Source organism: Pipistrellus hanaki (genome assembly GCF_964339955.1).
Source record: "Pipistrellus hanaki genome assembly, chromosome: 5".
Classification (NCBI taxonomy): domain Eukaryota; kingdom Metazoa; phylum Chordata; class Mammalia; order Chiroptera; family Vespertilionidae; genus Pipistrellus; species Pipistrellus hanaki.
In genome coordinates, this window is record NC_140507.1 from 68,497,249 (window position 1) to 68,523,602 (window position 26,354).

General features: G+C 41.9%; 1 protein-coding gene across 5 annotated transcripts in view; it reads right to left on the reverse strand.

Annotated features, from left to right (window-relative positions):
- The window catches only part of EXTL3 (exostosin like glycosyltransferase 3), a 110,936-nt gene that overhangs the window by 32,637 nt on the left and 51,945 nt on the right, over positions 1-26,354 (reverse strand). The window contains exons 1-3 of one of the 5 annotated variants that reach the window (XM_084886380.1): positions 22,040-22,186; positions 5,931-6,025; positions 1,770-4,392 (exon numbers count right to left, since the gene is read on the reverse strand). In XM_084886380.1, coding sequence (XP_084742506.1) covers positions 1,770-3,917 — 2,148 coding nt within the window. In that variant the 5' untranslated portion in view covers positions 3,918-4,392; positions 5,931-6,025; positions 22,040-22,186. Of the gene's footprint in view, positions 1-1,769; positions 4,393-5,930; positions 6,026-21,971; positions 21,993-22,039; positions 22,187-26,354 lie in introns of those variants that run through there. The other 4 variants (XM_084886376.1, XM_084886378.1, XM_084886377.1 and 1 more) reach the window with 4 other exon arrangements.

Genomic DNA, 26,354 nt, shown 5'->3' on the forward strand with positions numbered 1-26,354 from the left:
GGAGAGGGAGAGGGAGAGACAGAAACACTGATGTGAGAGAGACACATCGATTGATTGCCTCCTGCATGTGCTCTGACCAGGGCCCAGGCTGGGGAGGAGCCTGCAACTGAAGTACGTGCCCTTGATTGGAATCGAACCCGGGACCCTTCAGTCCACAGACTGACACTGTATCCACTGAGCCAAACTGGCTAAGAAGAGATCAAAATTTTTTAGAACCTATGCAGTCTTGAATAGCCTTGAGAAACTATTAGCAGCAAAAGCAAGTAGCAGCAGTAGTACTAGGAAGAGAGAAAACTTAAAACAAAGATTTGTTACAGAAGAAAGTAGGCAGTACCAGCTATGAAACAAAGGGAAATTATAAAGAAGCCTTTATTAGTAAAGTGAATTAAAGCTGTCCAAAATATAGGCAGAATAGCCATATTCCTTCAAAATAAAGGAATAAGTAGGAATCAATAATTGGGCATATTTCTAGACTCTGTACTTGTATTATCTTCTAATCCTCTTTAACCTTAAAGTCAAAGAAGTTAATTAATTTATCAAAGATCACAAAATGACTATTTAATCCCAGGTCTATATAGCACTGCCAAACTCCAACTTTTCTATTATATCATGCTGCTGCTTAGAAAATATTTCACAAATCCAATGGACACAGACACTAGGGCAGTGGGGGCTTGTCCTGGGGGTTGGAAGCAGCAAAGGGGGGATTAATGGGGGGATGGGAAAGGAGACATGTAATAATTTAAACAATTAAAAAAAAAGAACTCAGAAAAAAAGTATTTCACATGCATTAGTTCCTCGATAAAATAAATTTTTGAAAACTGGTCTGGCCCAAACATTTCCCTGCCAGCCAAATTCTTCCTAAAAGTTACAATGATTTTCAACACACGGCTGATCAGATCTTCTGCCTGTCTTTACTTCCTTTTTTCTGGAAAGCACCTATGCTGCAGAATAAGTACTTGGACATTTACTTAAGACCTGCTCTAAGGCCTCGCATTTAAGAGAAATGGGTAATCTTCCAGATTGTCAAATTTACATCAGAAGGTAGATCAACAAAGTACTCAGAACTAAAGCCCAATCCTGCATATTTGGCTATATTTTTCCTGTAAAATACAGCATCCTACCCATCACAAAGAGAGAAAAGAATAAGAACCTACAAGAGACTATAGGAAATGTTTAGGATTGCCAACTCCGAAATATAAACCCTGGCTTATCTTCCAAAAGACTTCTATAATATCCTGATAAATGATACAGGTCTTCCTAAATCCCTTTGGGAGGTGATTAAAACTGGAACTTCTGGAGTCAGACATACTAAAGCTCAGCTCCTCCAATACAAATGATGACTCTGAGCAAAATAATTAATCTCTCTAAGCCTCAGCTTCCACAGATATGAAATAAAATAGCAGTAAGTTCTATAAATGCTAAATTACATTGCCGAGATCACAAGTGCTTCTTAAAGGTTAGCTTTTCATCATCAATCTCATCATCTTTGTTATGATTAGAAGAAATCTATGGGGTAACGGAAGGGGTTTCATAAGCCTTCGAGGCCAGTATCAATTTTAGTTTTGGAGAGTCTTGGAAGATTTAAGGAGTAGCAGAGATGGAATTGGCAAAGCCTGAAAAGAATGAAAAAGAAGCAAGCAGAAAACTCACGGGGAGGGAAACTCTGTATAGGTTAAAAAGGTGAATGTATATTATATATGCATTTAGAAAAAAGATTAGAAGTTAAACACTATTTCATGCAATAAAACAAACTGCTGGTTTTCTATTACCATGATGGGGACGCCAATGTCAGGCCACAGAAGGTCTTCGGATGGTAGTTTGGGAGAATTCCACACCACCACCACCTTGTTCAGGTAAGGGAGGCCGTTCAACCTCTCTAAAGAGTTCATAAGCACTTCCTCCCGCTCATAAGTCAACATCACAACTGTGAACTGCTCCCGAGGGACATTGCCTCCAAGTGCTGCCTGAAACTCCTTGCCAGAACCCCCAGCTCCACCACCAATCGGCCGAAATCCAGTTCCTGAGCCCAAGAATTTGGCCTCTGAGGGTAACACAGGGTCAAAGGGTGTGTGGGGGAAAAGATGGAAAGGCCCTGGAGCAGAGTTCCAGCTGCGGTAAAAGTCAGTGACGGTCAAGGTAAAGTTGCGGAGGTATTTGGGCGAGGCATAAGGCGGCTCAGTTTCTACTGGCCCCAGGTCCAGGTCCCCGTTGTCAGCCATGTTGGGGTCTGTGCCAGCCGCCTTGCCTGAACGATGGGGGATCTCAGCTGCTGCCTCTTCCCGGATGGGAGCAGCTGGGATCTGTATTCGAGTCCTAATCATAGCCAGCACGGTATTGAAAATACTGTCAGCAGTTGAGAAGTACGTCTCCCAGAGGAAGCGGCCTTGCCGCCTCATGGCCAGTAGATCACTATCAGAAAGACTTCGTAACAGGAAGTGAACCTCAGTAACGCGTGGCTTGGGCACCACCAGGGCTGCCTCGTTCCACTGCAGCATGTCATGGTAAGGAAGCTGGACTTGCTCCCCCAGCACAACTGGGACAGCACCAACTTCCAGGGCTTCGAAGAGCCGTGTTGCACATCCGGATGAAATGACCAAGTGAGGGTCCCCAGGAGTGATAATGAGGGCAAAGGTGGAAAGCTTCAGTAACTCTAAGCGGTCCTCCCGCTCCCCACACAGTGCCCACTCAGTAGGCAGACTGGGTTTAGGCTGGTTTTTGCAGGTAAATTCTACTAGGACCTGATCTAGCTTGCTGTCCTGTACAGCTTTTAAAGTGGCAATGATACGATCGTCATAGTCAGCTGGGGGGTCACCTTCCATTTCTTCTTCAAAGGATCGGGCCTCCTGAAGGCTGGATCTTAGTGACTCAATCTTCTCACCCTGGAAGGTGAAGAGATATTTCCGCTTAACTGGCACCTGTGGTGGGATTTCCATGAAGTTGGGCTCTGACATGGCATGGACTAGTGGCGATACTACCAAGTCAAAGCCAGGTCTGTACTGGGCAGCATAGAAAGTAGACTGGGCCACCATGGCACGGCCGGTACTGACATTATACAGTAAGTTCTGTGTATCCGACTTCCGTGATAGATTGATGATGACATGGTTGTGTCCATCTGTCCGCCAATGTGGTAGAGAATACAACTGCTTCTCAAGTTCAGCAGGCCGCAGCATTACGGGCTCCTGCATCTCTCCCACTAATATCACATAGAGGCAGGCAATATCCGCATTTTCTGTAACATAGGTGTTGGCTCGTGCTGTAGCCTGAAAAGCCTGCTTGACCAAGGGATCCATGTAGCTGCCAAAGGCAAACTGGTCACTGTCATAAACATAGACAGGAAAACCAGAGGTGAGAGGGCAGCGAGAATAATCGAAACAATTGTGTAGCCGACAACCCCGGATGACCTTCGGGGGAGGAAGGCCTGCATCGTCCTTCTCTGGGAGCAATCGGATGGGCAGAGAAAGTTTGGGCTGATTTTGGGCCATCAGCTCCTTGTAAGAGTGCTCAGTCTGGCTAATGACATTCTTCAGTTGAAGCAGGTCCTGCTTGGCATTCTCAATACTCTTCTTGCAGGCTTCAATCTTTAGGTTCAGCTTGGCAATTTCACTGTTCAACTCCTGCCGCTTGGCTTCCAGCTGCAACAGCTCCTCACTTACAGACTCGCGAATTCGGCAAAGATCCAGCACATGTTTTACCTCGCACAGCTCATTACCAGCCCGCGGGCCAAAAATCCTCTTGCCGGCCTCATCAGCCTCATCCAGAGTGGTGAGATAATAGTGAGCAATAAGGGGGAAGAAAACCAGAATAATGAAGAGGGTAAAACTGAGCCATGTAAGTCGGATACGGTTAGACCACCGTAACATACAGGTTTGACCTCCGTTCCCCACACCCCCATTCCGCAACATGGTATAGCCTGTCATGAGTTCCTTTGTGGCTCTTGCCCCCTCTGATCACGTTGGGTCACTAGCCATCACCATGAGTTTCTGGTAGACAAAACTCAATCTCTTTTTACTCACACGCTTCCATAAAAGTTAGTGTGCTCCCTGTACAAGGCACCAAATAAAAAGGAAATTTCATTTTCCTCAGCTGTAGTTGAAATGGTCTCTGACTCTATTCCAGCAGATTTTAAGTTCTGGCTGTTGACCAAAGAACATGTCCTTAATCTTTATCAAACGGTAAAAGGTACCACATTGTTGAGATGAAAAGGAGGTTCTTGATGATGAAACCCAGGAAAAATAACCTGGAATTAGATAGACTTTTTCAACAGCCATAGCTCTTGTTCCTTGGTTTGGCTGACCAACAAATATGCATAATTACTGTTCACAGTTATAAAGTAGCTGGTTAGGACAGAAATAAATGCCAGCCTATTGTCGATGTCATTGCCAACAATCAGGTCTGCAAAAAAAAAAAAAAAAAGAACAGTGTCAGTCTTGAAGAGATTATGTCCAACAACCCTGCATGCCCTCAATATACTTCTAAAAAATCCTTAAATCTTTTACATACACACACACACACACACACACACACACTCACACTCACACCCTTATTTAACTGGTATAGAGCAGCATTAGAGCCTATAAAATGATGATCTCATTGATGTTTCTCTCTCTTTCCTCCTTCTCTGAAATCAATAAAAATATATTTAAAATAAATAAAATGATGATCAACTACATTCAACAGAGGACCAAGATACTTGCTACATTTTGTTATTCTAGACTTAGAAATCCCCTTTAGTTAAGGAGAAACATCTTATCTAACCATGGTAGCTATGTTCATTCTTAACATGAAAGTCTCCTTTTGAGCTACTTTTAAAAAAAATCTATTAAGAAACTCAGTTTGTTACAGTTTGTTATATTTAGAGATGAAAAGAGCTGAACTCCTCTGAGCTTTGCCCAGCAGTAGATGCAGTAATCCTGATACAAAATATATTTCCCAGTTTGCTTCTCTTTTATCATCTGTTAATAGACATCATGTGCTCCTTCTTAAAATATAAATAGTAACTTGGTCTTTTAAAAAGAACATTATACTTAGAAATGAGAGGCATGATTTCTTATCCTTTGGAGACAGATTTGCTCAGACCTTATGCCTCAGCTTTCTAATCTCCCAAAATGGAGATAAGTGTATGGTGATAACAATATATTATGTTGCTATGAGAATAAATGATAGAGGATGTGAGGGTACTTCGACCTAATAAATCTTGAAACAACATTCCCAATCCTGTTCTCTTATCAAACTTTACTATCACAGGCTACCAACACTCTTCATTTAGCTTCACCTCAAACTCAACATACCTAGAACTGAATTCATAATGTGCTATGCCAATGAATACTCCCAATTTAATTCACTGATTTCCCTCCAAAAAGTGTTTACCCCATACTCTTAATATGTCTAAAGTACTCTAAGTATAACTATGGGAGATTCTAAAACATAAAGAACTCCTTGATCTCACTGAGCTTCCTTTAGCCTAAGAGATAAGACAAACAAATAGCAAGGGTACTATTATACTACAAGGCAGTATAAAATAGTACTTCACAGATAATCACTCTTTATAACTTCTACCTTTGTTCAAGACGTATTAACTATTAAAGGTTTGACAGTCTTCTCTCCCTTTAAATAAAAATTAAAAGTTGATGAGAACATTACTAAAAGGCTTGAGTATGTAGAGCAAGAGATAAGGACAACAAAAATATAGATCATGGAAAAGCTAAATTTGAATGATCTAAACTTGGATAATTAACAGCTGACCAAATATCCCAAAGAAATGGAGGTTAATATTTCTAAAGCATTATCCTTTTCATTCCAATGTTAAAATCTTTTTGTTTTCAAAAGAATATTTTCTGCATTTATAAAGAAATCATAGCAAAGACAGAATGGATTCGAGGAAAAAAGGAAGGCATAATCCAGGCAGTCCAGCTTATTCATTCCCTCCTTACCATATGTTTAGGATCCTTCTTTTCTCTGACTCATACGGCATTATATCTTGGCATATAATTTCTTGATACAGTGAACTCCCGGGCTTTCGGTCCTGCTAGAAAGTAAAAAAGTGACATGCTATTAGAAAAATATTCAACACTGAAGGTTCTATTAAAGAATTTATTTACTGTCCACTATGAAGAGGCTTCCCTTATGTAAATAAGGTAACCATAGAATTTAAGGTCCAAACAAAGAGGGACACTCTTGTAAGTGAAAAGGGCCACTAATAATAAACAATCCATATATATGGTTATCTGTTTATATGTTCTAAGAGGCAATAAATCAAAACACTAAAATATAGAAGTATATACCAAGACATTTATAGAGGAAACAATTTATCTGGAATTGGCTTTAAAATAAACAGGATGAGGATGGTAAGAAGTGTTTGGAGATATATAATAGATGAAATAAGATTAGTTGTGAACTGTTGTTGACATTAAAATGAAGAGGATGCATGAGGATGTATTATATACTATACTCTCTGCTTTTATATGTTTGAATATTAAAAGCTCAAAAATAGATTACAACGGGTCTAAACAAAATGTTTTTTAAAAGTCATTTGGAAACTGACTATGCTTAATCTAATAATGCTAGTGCTACCAACTTATATATAAACAGCAGGAAATAAAAACAAATGTTCTAATGGAAACCAATATTTCAACACTGATCAAAAGAATGCATCCCCTTCAGGTTTTTTCTAGGTGACTCTCATCCTTCAGACCTTAACTTTCTTGGCATTCCTATTAAAGTAGCCTTTCTTATGCCCTGACACTAGGGAGAGATGTTCCATGGGAAGACCACCGCCTGTCCTCCACGCTGGACCTAGTCCAGAATGGAGGTTGCTTTCCACAAACCCCCAAAGAGATTGTCTGATGGGCCCTAACCGGTTTGGCTCAGTGGATAGAGTGTCAGCCTGCGGACTGAAAGGTCCCAGGTTCGATTCCCATCAAGGGCATGTATCTCGGTTGTGGGCACATCCCCAGTAGGGAGTGTGCAGGAGGCAGCTGAATCGATATTTCTAACTCTCTATCCCTCTCCTTTCCTCTCTGTAAAAAATCAATAAAATACATTTTTTTTAAATAGACTGTCTGATGGTAACTGATGTTTATTCTGACATTAATCAGCACCCTTCCCTTGCCTGTTGATATGTGCTGATTCCTGGAATAGGCTATTGTCCTGACCTGGTCAAGCATGTAAAGTAATTTCTATACCTTGTAGCATTATATACTAGTACTTGTGCTATTTCCCCCTGTACTTTATATAAGTCTTTGGCACCTGCCAAGCAGTGAGGGAATCCACTGCATCTTGAAACTGCCCAAGACATGTCTCATATGTAAGTTTCCCTTAATAACTTTTATTAATTATTGAAGTGACCAGCCTCTTTCTTCGGTCTTTCCCTGCCCTCCACTATAGACGTAGATTTTCACTCTCAGGGCTTTGCCCTGGGTCTGTGTGTACTAAAAGACACTTTCTGGCATTGATCTATTGATTTTCTCTATAGTATCTTTTCATTTATTTATTTATTACCTACCTTCCTACCAAAACCTAATCATTGAGAACAGGACCTTATCTGCTTGGATCAACACTGTAAGTACTCTTTAAATATCTGTTAAATAAATCAATTATATCACTGATCACTTCTTTCTACAAACTCTCAGCTTTTCCCTTTATTTTCCATAAAACTGTACTTTCTGGTGTTTCACCTATTTCCTTGACTCATTCCCCCATTGTGTTTTGTTGTACATCATCCTTGCTCTGCTCATGTCTGGCTAACTGCCTACTACAGTTCCATTTATTCATGAATGCATTTATTGATTCTTGTATGTGCTCTGACCGGGGATAGAACCCGAAACATTGACATTTTAGGATGATGCTCTAACCAACTGCGCTACCCAGCCAGAGTTATGTATTTTATATTTTTACTGGCCCATTCTCTTAGTTCTCCATCCCAACAGCTCTTTCTCCGGTTCGTTTCACCACTCTTTAAATACAGCTATTCTTTCGTGGGTTTGTCCTTTGCCCTCTTCTTTCTCTATCTTCACTTACTAGAGCTTGCCAATTAGCTTCAATTAGCCCCCCTACATGGATAATTCTCCAATTTACCTCTCTAGCCTTGACCTCCCTCCTGCTATATCTTTTCCAATGGTGAGCAACAAAGACATCCACACCTTAATATTGCAAAGGCTGCGAAGGTACATACATCTCCTAGGAGTATAAGGTTATAGTAGTGTCTTCTCCTAGAAAGAGGGGGAAAATTTTTCAAAATAGTTGTACAGTTAGAAATTTATAATTCAGATCATGGCTGATGCCCTACTCTTTACTCTTTCCCTAATCAAAAATAATGTTTGCTCATAAACGGAAAGTAGAATTCTTAATCTGCTAACCACTCAAAGGCTTAAAATAAGCATGGTCCTGGAAAGGTAAAATGGCAAATAATTCAAATGTCCAAGTGGTGAGCTGAGAAGTCAAATGAGGAAGAGTTGCAATTCAGAAATTCTCCATATACTACATTCTCCCTTCATCTTCTCAACACACCAACGCCCTCTATCATCTTATCTATTTTTCAGAGCCTTCTTTTCTAACATACCTTATCACAATGGCAAACTCTTTATTGCAGGACCATACTTCGAAGAGTCTTTTTTATATATCAACCATCCTTAAAACTAAAATACTCTGATATTGAAATTTCCTATAATGAATTTGAGGTAGCTCTCTATTTAGATGTTAATGCCTTTCAACAAAGGTGTATAACTTTTTTCATACAAAAGCAAAACTAAACTAAACTGAGTTGAACAAAGGTAAAACAAGCCACAGAGGGAAGAAATAAGGGTATTGCTGCTTCCATCTGGTCTGCTGTTATGCATTGCATCTGAAAGATATAAAGGGAAATGGGGCAAAAGAGAAGCTGGACACTTTCCAGATGTTCCCAAATGCAACCAACTGACTTGAATATTTTAAATAATTATAATAGCTAACAATTAATGAATTTTAATGTGTGCCAGGTTAAACCTATTATGTACGTTAACATGGTTAATATTCACAACAATCCTATGAAGTAGGTACTATTATTATTCCCATTTTGTACATGAAGAAACCAAAGCACAAAGCTTAGGTAATTTGTCCAAAGTCATCCACATTGAGTAAAACTTGGATTCAAATCAAAGCAATGCTAAATCTAAGGTCCACACGTTCAATATTTTAATCATTATGAAAAAAATGCCTATGATACTAACTCAAGGAACACAGTACACAGGCACAAATTACTTTTAGATTATCCACATTACTACTGCTCCACTGAAACCATGGACAATGATTAATTAATACTACTCCAAAACCTAAAGCCACCTCTATATTCATAATTAAAGCATTTATGTGGACAAAAAAAGTGACCACATACTAACGCTCAGGGAAGGCCTAATGGTGGGCCTTACAAACTTGGGAACCAAAAGTTACCATAAAGAATGGTCTGAACATAATTCCTAATTAAGTGGATCATGGCAGGTAGTCACATCCTAGGTCTGTAAGTTCCTTTTCAGAGGTCAATCTTTACCTTAAGTGAGCCTGTCTATTGTCTTTTTGCATCTAAGACAACATACCTTTACTTTTTACTTTTTTTTAATTATTTTAATCTTTATTGTTGAGAATATTATAGTTGTCCCCTTTTTGACCCATTCATTGATCAGCTTCCATCCTGTTCCCACTCCACCCCAGTCCTTCACCATCCTACTGTCTATATCCATAGACAATGCATAAATGCATATACGTTCTTTAGCTAATCTCTTCCCACCTCCTTCCCCACATCCCTCTGAGATTCGTCAGTCTGGTCCATGTTTCCATGCCACTGATTCTATTTTATTCATCTGTTGATTTTGTTCATTAGAATCCACATCTAAGTGAGATCAAGTGATAGTTTGTCTTTCTCTGATTGGCTTATTTCACTTAGCATCATAATCTACAGGTCCCTCTATTCTATCTCAAAGGGTAATAAATCCTTCTCTTTTACAACTACATAGTATTCCATTGTATAAATGTACCAGTTTTTTCTTTATCCTTTCCATAACGTATCTTTTTTTTTTTTTTTAATATATTTTATTGGTTTTCCACAGAGAGGAAAAGAGAGGGATAGAGACTCAGAAACATCAATGAGAGAGAATCATTGCCTCTCATTGCCGATCAGCTGCCTCCTGCACTCCCCCCACTGGGGATGTGCCCGCAACCAAGGTACTTGCCCTTGACCGGAATCGAACCCTTGACCTTTCAGTCCGCAGGCCGACGCTCTATCCACCAAGCCAAACCGGTTTCGGCCATAACATATTTTTAAAATGTAAGAGTAACATGCCTTTAAAATGTAAGCATAATCTTCATTTCCAGACCCCTCAAGGCACAACCACTGCACCAGAGTGCAAGACCACAGAACCCCTCATCATTATCTCATTCTCCACACACCATCTCTCTATGTGCGTAAATGTTAATTAACTATCCTGGACCCGCCAAAGTAAAAGAAGCGTTTCTTGATTTAGCCTTTTATCCAATCCCGGAGATTTCTCTGCTTTCTTCTCCTGTCTCCTTAATCTACCACCAATGGATTTCATGTAAACTTCCTTAAGGCTCCTCCTTTAATTCTAATGTATAAAAAAGCTGGAAATCTGCCATTTTCCAGAGCATTTTGTCAATCAGTTGAGATTTTACTTCTCAGCAACTGACATCAGTTTGGCTCAAATAAACTCATAAAAATTCTCGACAGGTTTGGATGTTTTTTTATATCAACGTCTACTAAACAAGAAAACATACACTCAAAGCAAAATATCTTTGCCTGTGTACCTATGACCTACCTGTGTATCTGTGCAGGTGTAGTATTATTTTCTCTTTTTTCATTTAAATCAAAATTGGCCCATCAAATGGGCACAAATCCATTACCATTCAGATGCAGATTCTATAGAACTATATGCACACTATTGCTGTTACATTCACTGCCACAAGCACTTCAAATTAGGAAAAGATAGTTCGGTACAGGAAATCATTTTAATAAGGTTGTTGAAAACAATATTTCAAATGTTTGGTTATGTTTTTTTTAAATGCAAACATTCCAAAAGAAAATCATTTCCTGATTTCCTACTAAGCATGAAAAAGAGCCTGCTTCAGTGTACCTAGTTCAAAAATCAGGAAGCACTAAAACAAATTTCCTAGTGTTATCACTATTCCTAAGACTCTGACTTCTATTGTTCAAAACAACAAAAGGCACTTTCCAGGAAAGTTAACTGTAGATAAAGAATGACTTGTATGTATGTAATTCACAAGTTACAAGAGAGCAAAACAATGTGTTTTTCATAATACGACCACCACAGTAGTTTATTTACTGGATAAACTTAACCTGGTTGTAAAATAAATACAGGCATACTTCAGAGATACTGCAGATTTGGTTCCAGACCCCTGGAATAAAACAAGCCGTAATCTTTTTGCTAGTGGAGTGTCTTGCCTGCAAATTGCAGAACACACACACACACAATCTATGAAATGCAATCAATCAAAGCACAATAAAATATGTCTGTAGAAAATTGTCAGCAATTAAGAACTAGAAGCAGGTGAGAAAAACTGGTGACATACAGAGTTAAGAGTAAAGATTATGAGGCAATCACAGGACCACAGAGTTAAGCTATCCTTATTACAGGGCTTTTAAGAAAGGAAAAAGGTATTCTTTGGGCTCAAGAGCAGATTTCTAATACAAAGATGTTCCACAAATGCCAATAGCAAAAGAATCACAAAACACACAAAAAGGAACTCATCAGTAAGTTATAAGCATTCCTTCCAATGCTCAGTTCTATTTAGGTATTAACAAGTAAACTAAGATTATTGATTAACCTAGTCAGTGGACAGCAAACTCATTAAATGTCAACAGAACCAAATATCAACAGTACAACGATTGAAATTTCTTTTGAGAGACAAGTTTTTTAAACTTAAACTTCTCCTAACGCCACTTCTTCAAAATAGGCTCTCCCAGGCCGTAGTATTTTGTGGAAGAGCCACACTCAAGGGGGCAAAAAGCCGCATGTGGCTCACGAGTCGCAGTTTGCAGAACCACTAACTAGGTTATCTGTTTAGTCAACAATAAACCTGAACCCAGAAGCCTCACCTCCCTGAATAGGTCCTCAGTTTAAAATTATGCCACTTCTTACCTGTTTCCCTTCCCATAAATTTGATAACATCCCACAAATTCAAATCCTATTGTCTCTCCAGTTAGCTTTTAATTACAATTAAAATTACAATTCAGTAAGAATTACAATTCTAGTTACAATTCAGGTTCACAACTCACCTAACCTAGATCCACCCAACATTAACTAAGTCAGAATTCTCAAAAGAGGGGGGGGGGGGGGGGGAGACCCAGGTGCCTGTATTTTGACAAAGCCCACAGGTGATTATAAAGCAGACCACAGAACTTTAACACAAAACCACTGGAGATTGTCATTAGCAAAAAAACTAATGACAATCTCCAATCAATCTGATGACATCTGTATCAATGTAATTACAGACAACTACAATATACCTTTCTCATATAGGACATCTACGGACTATACCATACATCTGTGGAAGATGTGGGAGGGATTTTCCACTTTTAATAACTGTATTTATAATGTAGCTGAGATAACACATCTTACATATGTTCTCTCATTTAATCCTCACATCAACCATCTGGGAGTAGCTATTGCTTTTACTTACAGGTAAAGACTAGTGCAGTGTTTTTCAACCTTTTTTCAACCTTTTTTGGGCAAAGGCACACTTGTTTCATGAAAAAAATCACGAGGCACACCACCATTAGAAAATGTTAAAAAAATTTAACTCTGTGCCTATATTGACTATATATAAAGTAATTCTCTTGAGTAGGAATCAAATAAACACAAAGAAAGTATTTTATAATTACTTTATTATGAAATATTAAGTAAACAAAATAGTGAAAAATTATAAAATTCTTGTCTTGTCTGCACCTACGGCACACCAGGCAACCCGTTTTTCAACAGGTTGAAAAACGCTGGACTAATGAACCACTAAGCTAGGTAAATCTTGTTCCAGGCCCTACAGCAAGCAAACTGAGGTGCCCAAATACAAATCTAGGTCTATCTGACCTGTACCCTGCTACTCACATATTTACTACTTATTTCCTTAACTCATTTTGTCTTCATTCATTTTACAATAAGCAGGTATTGTTTTTGTAATTAAGAAAAATATTGGCCTGGCCATTGTGGCTCAGTTAGTTGAGCATCATCCCGTATGTTGATTCCTAGGCAAATGCCCAGGCTGTGAATTCGGTTCCCCGTTGGGGTGTCTATGGAGGTAACTGATAGATATTTCTCATCTCTCTCTCTCTCTCTCTCTCTCTCTCTCTCTCTCTCTCTCTCTCCCTCCCTCCCTACCTCTCTCTCTAAAGAATAAAAAATAAAAACATTTTATTTTAAAAGAAAAATATTATCTTGCTGCAGTCACTTCAAAGTACAGCACACCATGCTCCAGTGAACACATGAAAGATGCAAATCCTTGTTATTGATATGGAGAGTTTTAGTGGTCTGGACAGAAGATCAAACTGGTTTTCTCACTGCTAAAGTCTTACAGATTTAGAAGCGAGGATTAGAATAACACCTGTAATGTTCCATTGGAACTGGAGGTATCAGTGTGAATACCAGATCGAGTAAGATTCCTTGAATAAGCACCTGATTTCAGGACTGGATAAGTAAAGTAAAAATGAGTCTGAAAATCTTCTTTTGCCAGAAAGTAAAGCAAAGATGTACTTGGAGAGGAAAAAAAAAAGAAAAAAAAAAAAGGTAGGACATACTAAAAAAAGGACACTGGATCCAGTTTGAAGGAATGCAGCTCCCACTGGATAATCTGGGACACTTTAGCTATCTAAATAAATAATACTACCAACAAATTATCTCCCAATAAAGGAGAAATCGTGTATTCATAGAGAAATAAATGACTGATTATAAACATATAGGAATGGCAGATGGAGATTTTTTAAAACTATCATTTAGTGGCCATCAAATTAATAATTATTGCAGGAAAGATTCACCACTGGATAATAAGATTCATTGGTAAAAGGTTGATGAGAAACAGTGTTAAAAAAAAAAAAATTATATATTGTGGGTCCTGAGAAAGAAGATACCAACTAAGAAGGGCTCCTGTGGGTTTACTGGTTTCAGAACCTAGCAGCTGTTTCTAAAGAGGGGCCTTTCCAGCAAACTGCACTTCAGAGAGAAAACCTGCACTGAACTCCTACCTGCACTAGGCTCCTCACATCTCAACCAGCCCTTACTATGGAGTTCCAGGAACTAACAGGACTGAGACTTGCCCATCAAACCTGCAGCTGCACAGCTGTATCTTCCATCAGCATCTTTACCTACCTATCAGAATAGCTCCATTCTCACCAATCAGGACAGTGCCTTTTGTACCAAACTGTGAGGATTTTGAGTCCTCATTAGCATGACTGATCGATCAATCAAGATCTATACAATATAGACTTCTATCTATATTAGAGGCCCAGTGCACGAATTCATGCACCAGTGCGGTCCCTCGGCCTGGCATGCAAGATCAGGCTGAAACTGCTTTCTGACATCCCCTGAGGGGTCCTGGATTTTAAGAGGATGCAGGCCAGGCCCAGGGGCGCCACTGGTGCACAATCGGGGCCTAGGACGGACAAAGGAGGTTGGACAGCCAGGGAGGAACCACTCGAGGGTTCCAGGGCATGTTTGGCCTGTCTCGTTCAGTCCCAATCAGCAGGACCCCAGAAGCAAGCTAACTTACCAGTCAGAGCATCTGCCCCCCTGGTGGTCAATGCATGCCATAGCAAGCGGTTGAGTGGCCCTAGCATATCATTAACATATTACACTTTGATTGGTTGAACGGATGACCAGACAATGGGACACTTAGCGTATTAGGCTTTTATTATATAGGACTAGTCAGTCGTCCTCTGGCTCAGAGAGCACATTTTCCCCTTCCACGCAAGACTGCCTTTCCCTGGCTGAAGCTGAAACACCAAAGATGAAACATCAAAGACATCTTGCTGGACCAGAGCACAGCAAGCGGAGCAGGGCAGGCTGAAGTGGAACAAACCCGAGCGGAGCTGTCTAGCCAGAGAGGGGCCTGGCCCAATGCTGCCTGGCAGCTGTGATGCTTCATAATTGAGCTGTAACACTATTGAGCAGTTCCAGTCTTGTTCTTACAGCTGTGCTGTATCACAACTTTACCATAAATGTTACATTATGTGAAAATAAAAAGCTACCAAAATGGGGGCTGGGGGGGGGGGGATAATAAAGTACAGCACACTAGATTGTTCAATAAATAAGGTTAAAGTGAGCTTTTGAGGGAAAAATACAAGTCAGACTCCTGCACAGCAAACCAAATCCAAAACTTAGTCCCAGACAGAGTCAAGTTGTAACTGTGATAAATGACATCATAAAAAGAACAAAAGGAAAACATACAAGTAATTTCATTCCAAGTATAGCCACTGTTATAGCAATCCAAGCAAAAGCAGAATTCATTTTTTTTAAAGTTCAACAGATTTAACTACATAAGTATCAAAGGCTTCTATATATTTTTTAAAAGTTTAGATTCAATGAAAAGACTGGGGGAAGCATTTGTAGCATGACATTACTTTAATAGTAGTGAAGGCAATACAATAGTCGATAAAGGAAATAAATAGGAATTTAAACCAAAAAAAAAGGTCCAAATGATAAGCATTTTTAAATGTCCAGCCATCCTAGCAATTACAGAAATGTACATTTAAAACAAGATACAGTGACATTTTCTATTTGTAAATCAATAAAGAATTATAAAATTTATAATATGTGGTGCTACCCAGGGGCATGGGTAACATGCCCACACTCTGCTGCTGGGGGTGAACACTGGCACACCTTTCTGGAGAACAGTTTGGCAGTAAGTAATAAAAGCCCTGAAACTCTGCCTGCCCTTTGACCGTACACTTCCATTTCCAGAAACTACTCTTAAGAATCATGAATGAGAAAAATATTTGGCTTCAAGGATATTCACCCTAAAGCATTACAAAGTATACCACTGACTAGTAACCAAGCACAGTACATGTGTGTACTATGCTGGCAGCTGCAGTGTAACAGTTGTTTTTATACTGTATAAATAGGAAGAGAAACTGAAAGATAATTTGCTACTTGTAACAAGTCTTTAAAATGTTGCTATCTTCAACCCAGGAATTTCACTTTCTAGGAATATATTCTATGTGGACAAAGATTTTTATTACAAAGATGTAATCACCACTACATTCTTTATATTAGCCAAAAAGATTATAAATGTCCAAGGATTAGAAGCAAGGTTAAATATAAAGTATGACAAATGCATGTCATTAATATGACTATCATGCTGTCAAAATAATTTACTTTCAATCATTTTAAGTAAAAAGGGGAAAAGTTCACAATATTAAAAGAAAAATACAGACTAATATGGTAGGGAAAAGATAAAAGCAGAATTTTTTTTTAAATGTCCTCAGATGCATTGTCCTACTTTGATGTGCAAAGTGTCTAGAGCAGTGGTCGGCAAACTCATTAGTCAACAGAGCGGCAAACTGCGGCTCTCGAGCCTCGGTTTGCCGACCTCTGGTCTAGAGAGTAAACTATTGTAATTTCTCTAAGGTACCTGCTTTTCAAGAAAATGTAATTTTTATTTTATGCTATGGAGGCATACTATAACTGATATCATTAGTGCCCTAAGCTATCCATCTTAAATTAGATAGAAAAATGAAGTTTGCTAGGCAATATATAAATCATCTTTATGGCTCTGGCATCCTGCTTCATCCTTCGTGGGTGACTTCAACGTGAGGTTTCAGTTTTGCCATCCCTTTATCATTACATCCTTCTGATCCATCAGACTCCCTAACTTCACAATTCCGTGTCCTTTCTTGACTCACATACTCCTTATCTTTTTTTAACTCATAAAGGGTTGCACTAAACGACCTCAAAGATCCTCTTAGAATCTAGGACCCCACTGACTTACAACTGCCTTGCACACAGAAAGCACATACAAATTTGTTTTATTGGGGGGAAAACATTACCAACATACCAACTCAAGAAGCAAGGCTATTCCCGCGGCTAAGTTCCTTTTGTTTCACCTCTAAGGTTTCAAGCAGAGTGCCTTCCTTGAAAGCTCCCACCCCTTATTTTTCCACTGAACCCATTAACAAAGGTTTGGGTTCTCATCAACTATTTTCTCCATTCTACGCCACAGTGTTTTCATATTTTACAGCTCTACTTCAGAAATAAAAGAAATCATGCTAGGAAGAGTAAGTCAAGGCTGGGGCGGGGGAAAAACAGAAAACAAAAAGATAAATTTTTTTTATATCTAAACAGATAAAATTTCATAGAGAAAGGCAAAGTTCAACACTTAGATCCACAAACTATGTACAAGGAAATGACTTAGTTTAACAGCAGCACATGCACACACAGAATTATGGCTTGAGTTTGACAATTTCAATGAGTCAAGAATACATGACTATTTCGAACAAAATTACCACCTTATTTTTTTTGGAGTTAAGGTTACTGTCTACTGTACTCTTTTAGGTGGCACTGTATTAAGGAAGTAAATGGAGGGCAGAGGAGAATGAGGGAATTTGAAATTGTAAAATAAGAAACATCAGAAGGAAGTGGAAATATTTAGCGTGAAGAACAGAAGCCCTACAAAAAGAAGAGACATGATGGCTAATCTCCAACATCTGAAGAACTTTAATATAGAATATGAATATACTCTTCTACATAGCCCTGAAAGGTGTCAATTGTGGAGGCAAACTGCAGCTCAATAAGGAAAAGCCTCCTAAAAACTAGTCTACAAATTAGAAAGGTTTGTCTAGGTAGGTCCAAGTTATTGTAAGTGTTCAAATAGGGACAGGCTAGTAAATATTGGTCAGTTCAAGAATTCTGTCACTTACTACATCTAGCCTGGTAAAATAATTAAGCCTCCCAAAGTTTCAGTTTTCTTTCCTACCTTCCTTCCCCTCAAAAAAAAAAAAAAAAAAAAAGGAATTTTGGCCCTGGATGGTGTTTTCAGTGGTCAGAGCAGCAACCCTAGCACCAAAGGGTCTCTGGTTCCATTCCCAGTCAAGGGCAAGCATCTGGGCTGCACATGTAGGAAGCAACCAATGATATGTCTCTCTCAACATGTTTCTCTCTCTCTCCCCCTCTTCCTCTCTCCCCCTTCCCCCACAACCCCACTCAATCTAAAAGCAGAGGGAAAATATCCTCAGGCAAGGATTAAATAAGAAAAAATTTTTGTAACATTTAGCCTCCTATTTCTCAAAGTTAAAGATCAAAATCTACATGAAAAGAAATTATATGAAAGTACTGTATGATGGTCGGCAAACTGCGGCTCACAAGCCACATGTGGCTCTTTGGTCCCTTGAGTGTGGCTCTTCCACAAAATACCATGGCCTGGGCAAGTCTATTTTGAAGAAGTGGCATTAGAAGAAGTTTAAGTTTAAAAAGTTTGTTTCTCAAAAGAAATTTCAATCGTTGTATACTGTTGATATTTGGCTCTGTTGACTAATGCGTTTGCCGACCACTGCCCTAGCTCATTTGGCTCTGCGGACTGAAGGGTCCCAGGTTCAATTCTGATCAAGGGCACATGCCCGGGTTGCGGGCTTGGTCTCCAGTGGGGAACGTGCAGGAGGTAGCTGATCAATGATTCTCATCATTGATGTTTCTATCTCTCTTTCCCTTTTCCTTCCTCTCTGAAATCAATAAAAATAATTTTAAAAAGAAAAATAATAAATTACGTAAAAAATCTTTTTTAAAAAAGTACTAGATGATGGAAAAGAACTACAGTAACTTAAGACATTGTAATCTACCATCACCATGTATTTACATCTTATCTCTCTTACTAGACACTGGCTAATGGCATATTCTCAACCTAATTCATGTTTTTATTCCTCCTTCAGTGTATCAAATATTTATCGGGGGGAAAAACGTTTAAATGAAGTTGAAGAAGTGTGTTAAAATGACAACAATATAAGAAGATAACAAAGAAAAAGTCACTAAAGCAAATACCAGTATGTTAATCATTAATCACTGACCAGTCTAAAAGGTATTGGGCACAGTCAAATGGAGAAATAAACATAAGTAATGACATGTATTTGAGGAGGTGATACGCTAGGGCAGGCACTGCCAAATTACATAGCCAGCTGCCTTGCTCCTTCTGTTATGGATTGTATGCATATATGTACTGTCTATATTTATTAAGTATATGATGCTGCTTTCACTCTACAACAGCAGATCTGAATAGTTGCAAACCCTAAACAGTTACTATTTGGCCCTTCACAGAAAAAGTTTACCTACTTTTCTGTAAAAATACTCTCAGGTTATAAGCCACAGAGGTGACTGAATGCTGAGATATAGTTCGTCTTCCTATGGCTCCATCCCTGGGATTCTAATGGATCATATCGGTGTGTATGAGCAGAATTCTACCCTAACCAGCATGGCCTAAGTGTAGGGGAGGTACGTATGTCACTAAATGGAGTCTCCATATTCTTCTTATACACTCAAGATTACAAAAATTTTAATCCTGCTTCTCTTCCACCTACATCACCAGTAACATCACCAGAGAGATCTGAAAAAGTCGTACAAGAAATGTGGGCTGGTTCAGGTAGGAAAAGATCATGCTTATAAGTGAGCTTATCCCTGTCCCTCTTGAATTCTCAAACTCTCTCTGCTTGAACCCCACCACTTTCATAGAGCCTACAAATACCTGAAAAATCCTTTCTTTCCCCTTAGTTAGCTTATCATTACAGGTTTTCAAAAGAAAGTTACCAAAAATTAAGAGAAAGCAAAAATAAAGTAGAAATAAACATGCTAAGACAATGGCTGAATGTGAAGTTTTCCAAGCTAAACTTAGTACCCAGGAGAAATCAGTGCACACTTTTAGGATGGTTCCTATACCTTGCCTCACTCTGACATAACTATAAGCAAAGGCACCCAAATCTCTGCCAACTACAGATCTGGAGGGATCTTCATTTTTTCCCCTAAAGCCGAACTCTACTATTGCTTCAGGCAATATTTTCAACCCTCCACCTGGGACTACTTACCAGTTCCACCTCAGTTAGGGACCTTCCCTTCCCCCTCCTCCCCCCCCCCCCCCCCCACACACACCACTGCCACCCCCCCACACCCCTACCACTCCTCAATGACTTTTCACTCAATAGCTAGCCCAGTGTCCTGAGGGAAAAGGCGTGTCCTTTTCTAATCCCCATATACATTCTTCTGCTGGTTTCCAAACCATCCTTTGAACTTTCCCCCCCTCTCTTAGAACTCCATTTCTCAGGGTTAACCCTGACTCGTTTCTCTCTAGCCTGTTTACTTCAAGTCTTTTCTGAGGCCTAATCATTAAGAGATTCCAACTACACACCAAACCTTTAATGCCAGCGACCGCCCCTTCAGAAAATGAGGAGTGGGGGAATGAACACACACGCTTGTCAATCTTTTGGTTTGTAGGTGTGCCTCCTATGTCTTTGGGTAGTAAATAAACAATGCTTCAAGTATGCTGCAGATCCACAACTCTATTTCTCTTCCAGAAAGCATTTCAGCTAGTTGCCTACATTTCTTCTGAATACTTATGAGGGTTCCTCAGGCTCCCCACAGGATAAGGTATTTTTAACCCAGCAAGTAAAGAGTTTAAGAAGACAGCTTTTCTTTCATCATGAAAAATTTAAAAGTCCCCCCGCTCAGTAAGTTGTTGAGAACGCTTCGCTTCTACTCAAGACTATCAAGGCCCCACAGGTTATTATCCCAGAGCATTCTGACACAGGAGCACTAATCAAGGCTAATTGCTGAGCAAAACAGGAGCGAATGTAGACTGTAACACACAAAAGCTTTCTAAAAACAAAAGAACAAACACATGGAGAGCCCGGCCTTCAAGCCTGATCCTACCTAAATTGGAAGAACAGGATAAAGTAACAAGAAAGCGAAAGATGCCTCTTAAGTAACTCGTAGATGGAAGGAGCAAAAAAAGGGCATGTGCTGTTCCGATGCCTCCTCCTCAGGAGTCCAACCGAGAGGACTTGCGGAAGCCCTTAGCATTTTTGAAAAGGAAAGAAGAGAAAGTCCAGGTGAGAGGGAGAAAGCCACCAAATCCAAGTCCTTTGAATCGCCACAGACCTCTAAAAAAGGAGCTGAAACACTGGCTCCGCGTGGAGAAGAGATGAACACAATACCCTGGGGCTGCAGGGAGGCAGCCGTGCCCATCCCCGGGGGGTCCGGATCAGGACGAACCCCCAGCAGCGCGGGTCGGGGACTCGGCTAGGGTTTCAGCAGCTCCCTCCGCAGCCCCTGGTCCTGCCCTGGCGGCGCCAGCCAGGCCCAGCGCTCCGGAGCCGGGGCCTGGGCCCCGGAGCCCCAGATGCTCCTGCCCCAGCGGCACCTGGCCCCTATCGCACAGGAAGTGGCTATTCATCAGGAAGGGGGCTGAGCCCGGCGAGCAGGAGCCAGAGGAAGAGCAGCTGCAGGCGCCCGTCTGAATGCAGCGCAGAGCAGAGCAGACGTGGGAGAGAGTGTGTGCACAGGGAGCCCAGGAGGGGGACAGCGGGAAAAGCCCCTTCCTCGACCGCAGATGCTCTACACACGCCGCAGCAAACACACAGGGGGGCAGAGGATGGGGGGGGGGACGGGGGGAGGATTTAAAGTGCATTAGAGGCTGCACCGCTGAAGCCGATCTCTCAGAAAAAAGGAATGGAAGTGGGTGGAGGCACCCACATTGGGGCTGTAGGGGGCGTGTGGGGGTGGGGAGGGCGTGTTCAAAGCCCCACCGAGCCCGGCTGACCCTCCTCGCCCCGCGGCTGAGGCCCCGGAGGTGCCCTCCCCAGGCCCCGAGCCGCCCGGGAAGGCCTACGACCAGACCGCAAGCAAGCCCCTCCCGCGCCGGGCAGCAGCCTCCGCGGGCTCCGGGGGCCCCAGCGCGGCCGGACCCGGTGCCCTGCGCAGGGGGCCGGCCAGCCCCCAGGTCCCTACCCCGAGCCCCTTCCGGGCCGCCGCCCCCCGCGGCCGCTCCGGGCTCCGGCCGCCGCCAGGAGTCCTACCGGCTTCCAGTTCAGGGACGAGCCGCCGCCGCCGCCGCCGGTGGGAAACTCGGGTTCCCAAAAGCCGCTCTCGCCGCCTGCCGCCCGCCTTCCAGGCCGCGCCGGACCCCCGGCTCCCCCTGCCGGCCGGCAGCCATTTCCGACCAGGGACGGCGGAACTTGCCGAAGCGCGAAGGGCGCCGGCCGGAAATGCCCGAAGCCGGGCGCTCGGGGAGCCGCGGAGCGGGCGGCGTTCGAGACTTTCCGGGCGGCGCCCGAAGGGCCGCGGGGGCCTCGGCTGGCTCCGGAGGCTCCGGAGGCTTCTCCGCGCGGGACGGGCCGGGCCGGGAGCGGCGGCCCCGCGGGGGATTGTGGGAAGTGCGGCGGGAAGGAGGACGCCGCCGTGCGTGAGCGGCGCCCGCCGGGGACAGGCCGCGCGGGGCAGGGCCCCCAGACCCGCGCCCTCCCGGCGCCCCTGGCCCTTCGCGAAGACCCCATCCGGGGAGCGCGGAGAAAGCCCCGAAAGTATAGCCTGGAAATAAACGCAGCCCTATAGAAAAGGCCGCCCCCAATGAACCAATGGGCTCCGGAGATGCTCTGGACGTTTGGAAACACTTTGCATACTTAACCGCAAGACAAAAGGCTGCACGGCCAAAACCGGTTTGGCTCAGCGGGAGAGCATCGGTCTGTGGACTGAAAGGTCCCGGGTTCGATTCCGGCCAAGGGCATGTACATTGGTTGCAGGCACATCCCCAGTAGGGGGTGTGCAAGAGGCAGCTGGTCAATGTTTCTCATCGACGTTTCTAGCTCTCTATCTCTCTCCCTTCCTCTCTGTAAAAAATCAATAAAATATATTTTTAAAAAAAGGCTGCACGGCTTGAATGCTTAGGAAATACCGGGGTTGTGCAAGAAAATAAAAAACCACCAACAACCTTAATCCAGTCGTGTGGCAATAATTAACCAAAGCGGAGAGCAACCATGTGAAATATTTATAGAGCCAACCCCTGTGAACCAAGCGGGCACCTTTCCTCCAGTCCTAAGAGATGTGGACGAAAGGGGCCATATGCTGACCTGACAAGCTCAGGGGAGGCCTGCACCCGGTCTTGCAAACTCTGAGACCTAAAGGAACCACAAAGAATGGTCTGAAATTAAACTTTAACTAAACGCAGTTATGGTGGGCAGTTAGATCCCAGGCCGTTATCTTCGCTGACAAGATCAACCTCTACTTTAACTGGGCCGATCTGTCTTTTTGCATCTATGATAACATACCCTGGAAATGTCTGGGTAACTTGTAACTTTCCTTTTTCATTTATTTCCAGGCTAGAATTTTCTGGAGCCCCTGGGGCACAACCCAATGTGGTGGGCGCCAGGACAGATACCACAAATTCTTTCATTATCATGTTAATTGTTCCTACACTCCCCCCCCCCCCCAAGTATGAGTCCATCATTTTACTTTTTATCCAATCCCAGGGGTTTCCCTGCTTTGCTTTATCCCACCTCTTTAACCTATCACCAATGGATTTCATGTAACCCACCTATGTTCCTCCTTTGATTGCAATGTATAAATACAAATGTAACCAGCCACTCTCGGGAGCACTATCTCAGTTTGTTGAGGTTCTGCTTCATGCCATATGTTTGGCTCAAATAAACTCACAAAAATTCTTTACAGGTTACAATAGTTGTTGTTTTTGTTTTGTTTTGTTTTGTTTTGTTTTTTACATTAACAGACCACTTCCACACTTGCAAAGCCAGGGCAAGACTTAACCGATGTGAGGGAACTCTGACCAATCCAAAAAGGTACATCTGACCATTATTGTTAATGAGTTAAAGCCATTTAAAATCTATAACTGCAACATAACCTAAGCTCAAATTTGCACGAATGTGATGTTTTTTACATGTTTTTTGAAAGATGAGACAGAGGGCCGAAAACCAGGACCAGAAGGACCCCTGCCGGGCTGCCTTGCAAAGGAAGAGAGCACGTGCAGGGGTGAAGGCGCCTTTTGAGGGGAGGAAAGGGAAAGGAGGAGGCTTAGGGTACTCAGCACATTCTGATTGGTGGTTTCATATAAGGCACATGATTAGGGACCTAGGGACTTAGGAATGGGGGCTTAGGGTATTTGGCAGGTGCTTCCATGTACAGTCCATATAAGGTGCCTGGTTAGGTGCTCAGGAATGTCCAGGCCGAAGGTGCAGGTTACGTCATACTCCATCCATCAATTGGGGGAAGGGAGGATCTATCATTTTTAATTCCTAAGGGCCAGGGCTTCTACTCCAGGGTTTTGTAACCAGGGAACCCAAACCACACCAGGACCTGGAGAAGCTGGGGAGGGCCAAGGCCACCGGCTGGCTCCTATCCCTGTGCTTGGGTGGTCTGCTGCTTTAGACGTTCTGCATGCTCCCCAGAGCCTGCCTCCACAGCTGCCATATCCCGTCCACACACTCTCTTTGGTGGAGCCCGGGCCCGTGCTCTAGCCAGGAGGCCAATCAAACACGGAGGACTGCTTAGTTTCCCACGGAGGACAGTCTGAACTAAGGATTCCATTTGCAAAACAAAACTTTGAAAAAACAAACAAACCTAGCAACCTGTTTCCAGAGCGCACTCTTCAACTTCCACTCCTATCAGCCCCTCCTCTTTCTGATGCTCCTTTTTCTTCTCTCCTTCCTGACATCTTACTCTCCCCTCTCCTATTTTTTTCTTTCCCCTCACACTTCACTCTCTTCTTTATTTCTATGACCTAACTTAAAGTCCCACCACCATCACCTATGTACAAAAGCAACCCCTTTTTGTTGAGGAAAGTCAGAGGGAAGCAAATTTTTAAAAATCAAAAGCATTCCTTGCCCTTCCCAGTTTGGCTCAGTGGATACAGCATTGGCCTGTGGACTGAAGGGTCCCAGGTTCGATTCCAGTCAAGGGCATGTACCTTGGTTGCAGGCACATCCCCAGTGGGGGGGTGTGCAGGAGGCAGCTGATTGATGCTTTTCTCTCTTCCTCTCTGTGAAAAATCAATAAAATATGTATTTTTTTAAAGGATACTCAACCAAAATTTGGTGTATCCTCCACTTCACTGGAGCCCTCACTGCTGCTGCTGACCACCTTCTGCCTCCTCTGTATCGTGTGAGCCTGTCCTCTCCTGCCAAACAGCTCTAGCTCAAAGGGTTCCTATCTCTAACTAGACAGGACATGGGCTACCTTCGTTTTCCTCTCCACACTCTCTTCCTTGCCTATTTCAAACGGCTTCGTTGCATCATCATCATCTCCTCTAAGCAGATCCCTCACTGTCACACTCTAGTGCCCGTTTTCCAGTTGCAGGCAGACATCATCCCATCATCACCCTTCTAATACATATTTTATACATACTTAATTGCCAGGCAATAAACGAAACCCTTTATTGGCATTGTCTCCTTTTAATCCCACATCGAGGTATCATCTTGCACTGTTTTTTAACAGTCATATATGTAGATAGGTATCTGCTTCGAGAAAGCAGAAAAGACAAACCAGTGTGCCTTTGGTACCAACAGCAGGAGCCCATGGGGTCTTCTCTCCAGATCACAGTCAGAGGGTCTCAGTGGTACCCAACCTCTTTCTTTTAGTTATAAATTTTTAATTTCCAGAAAAGACATGATCGGCCTGGTTTGAGTCTCCTGTCCATCCTTCAATCAATGAGCTTAGGCTACCCAACAGGTCAACCTTCTCTAAACATGGCTATGGAACCACTCCGTGTATAGGTCTTGTTCTCAGAAAAAGAAGGAAGCATACAACACTCATCCGTTTGCTCATTCATTCCACCAACAGACAGTTGAACCCCTATCAAAATATATCAAGTCTCTTCAAAGTATGCAAAATGTTTAAAATAATGCCCTGCCCTATCATGAAAGTCACAACATAAAATAAGAAATCACCAGATAAAATGCATAATATTCATCCACAAGAGACCATCAATTCAATCATGTGTGGTGAAAAATAATTCACCACACCATACATATATAAAATATGTATAATGTTATTATACATATTATAATATGCATAATAAGTAGCAATGCATACATATTCAACAAAACAAGTTCATGGCAGCGCCATTAGGAATAGACAATAATAGAAAACTGCCAATGTCCATCACCAGTAGACAGAATCAAGTATAGTGTATTCACACAATGGAATACAGCAATGAGGCTGAAAGCTCCATAAATATACACAACAATATTGATTCATCTTGCAAACAATGTTAATCAAAAGAAACCAGCCACACACACAAAAAAAGTATACAGGGTATGATTCCACTAATATAAAATATAAAAAACAGGCAAAACCACCCCTAAAGAGTAGTGACAAGAGGGG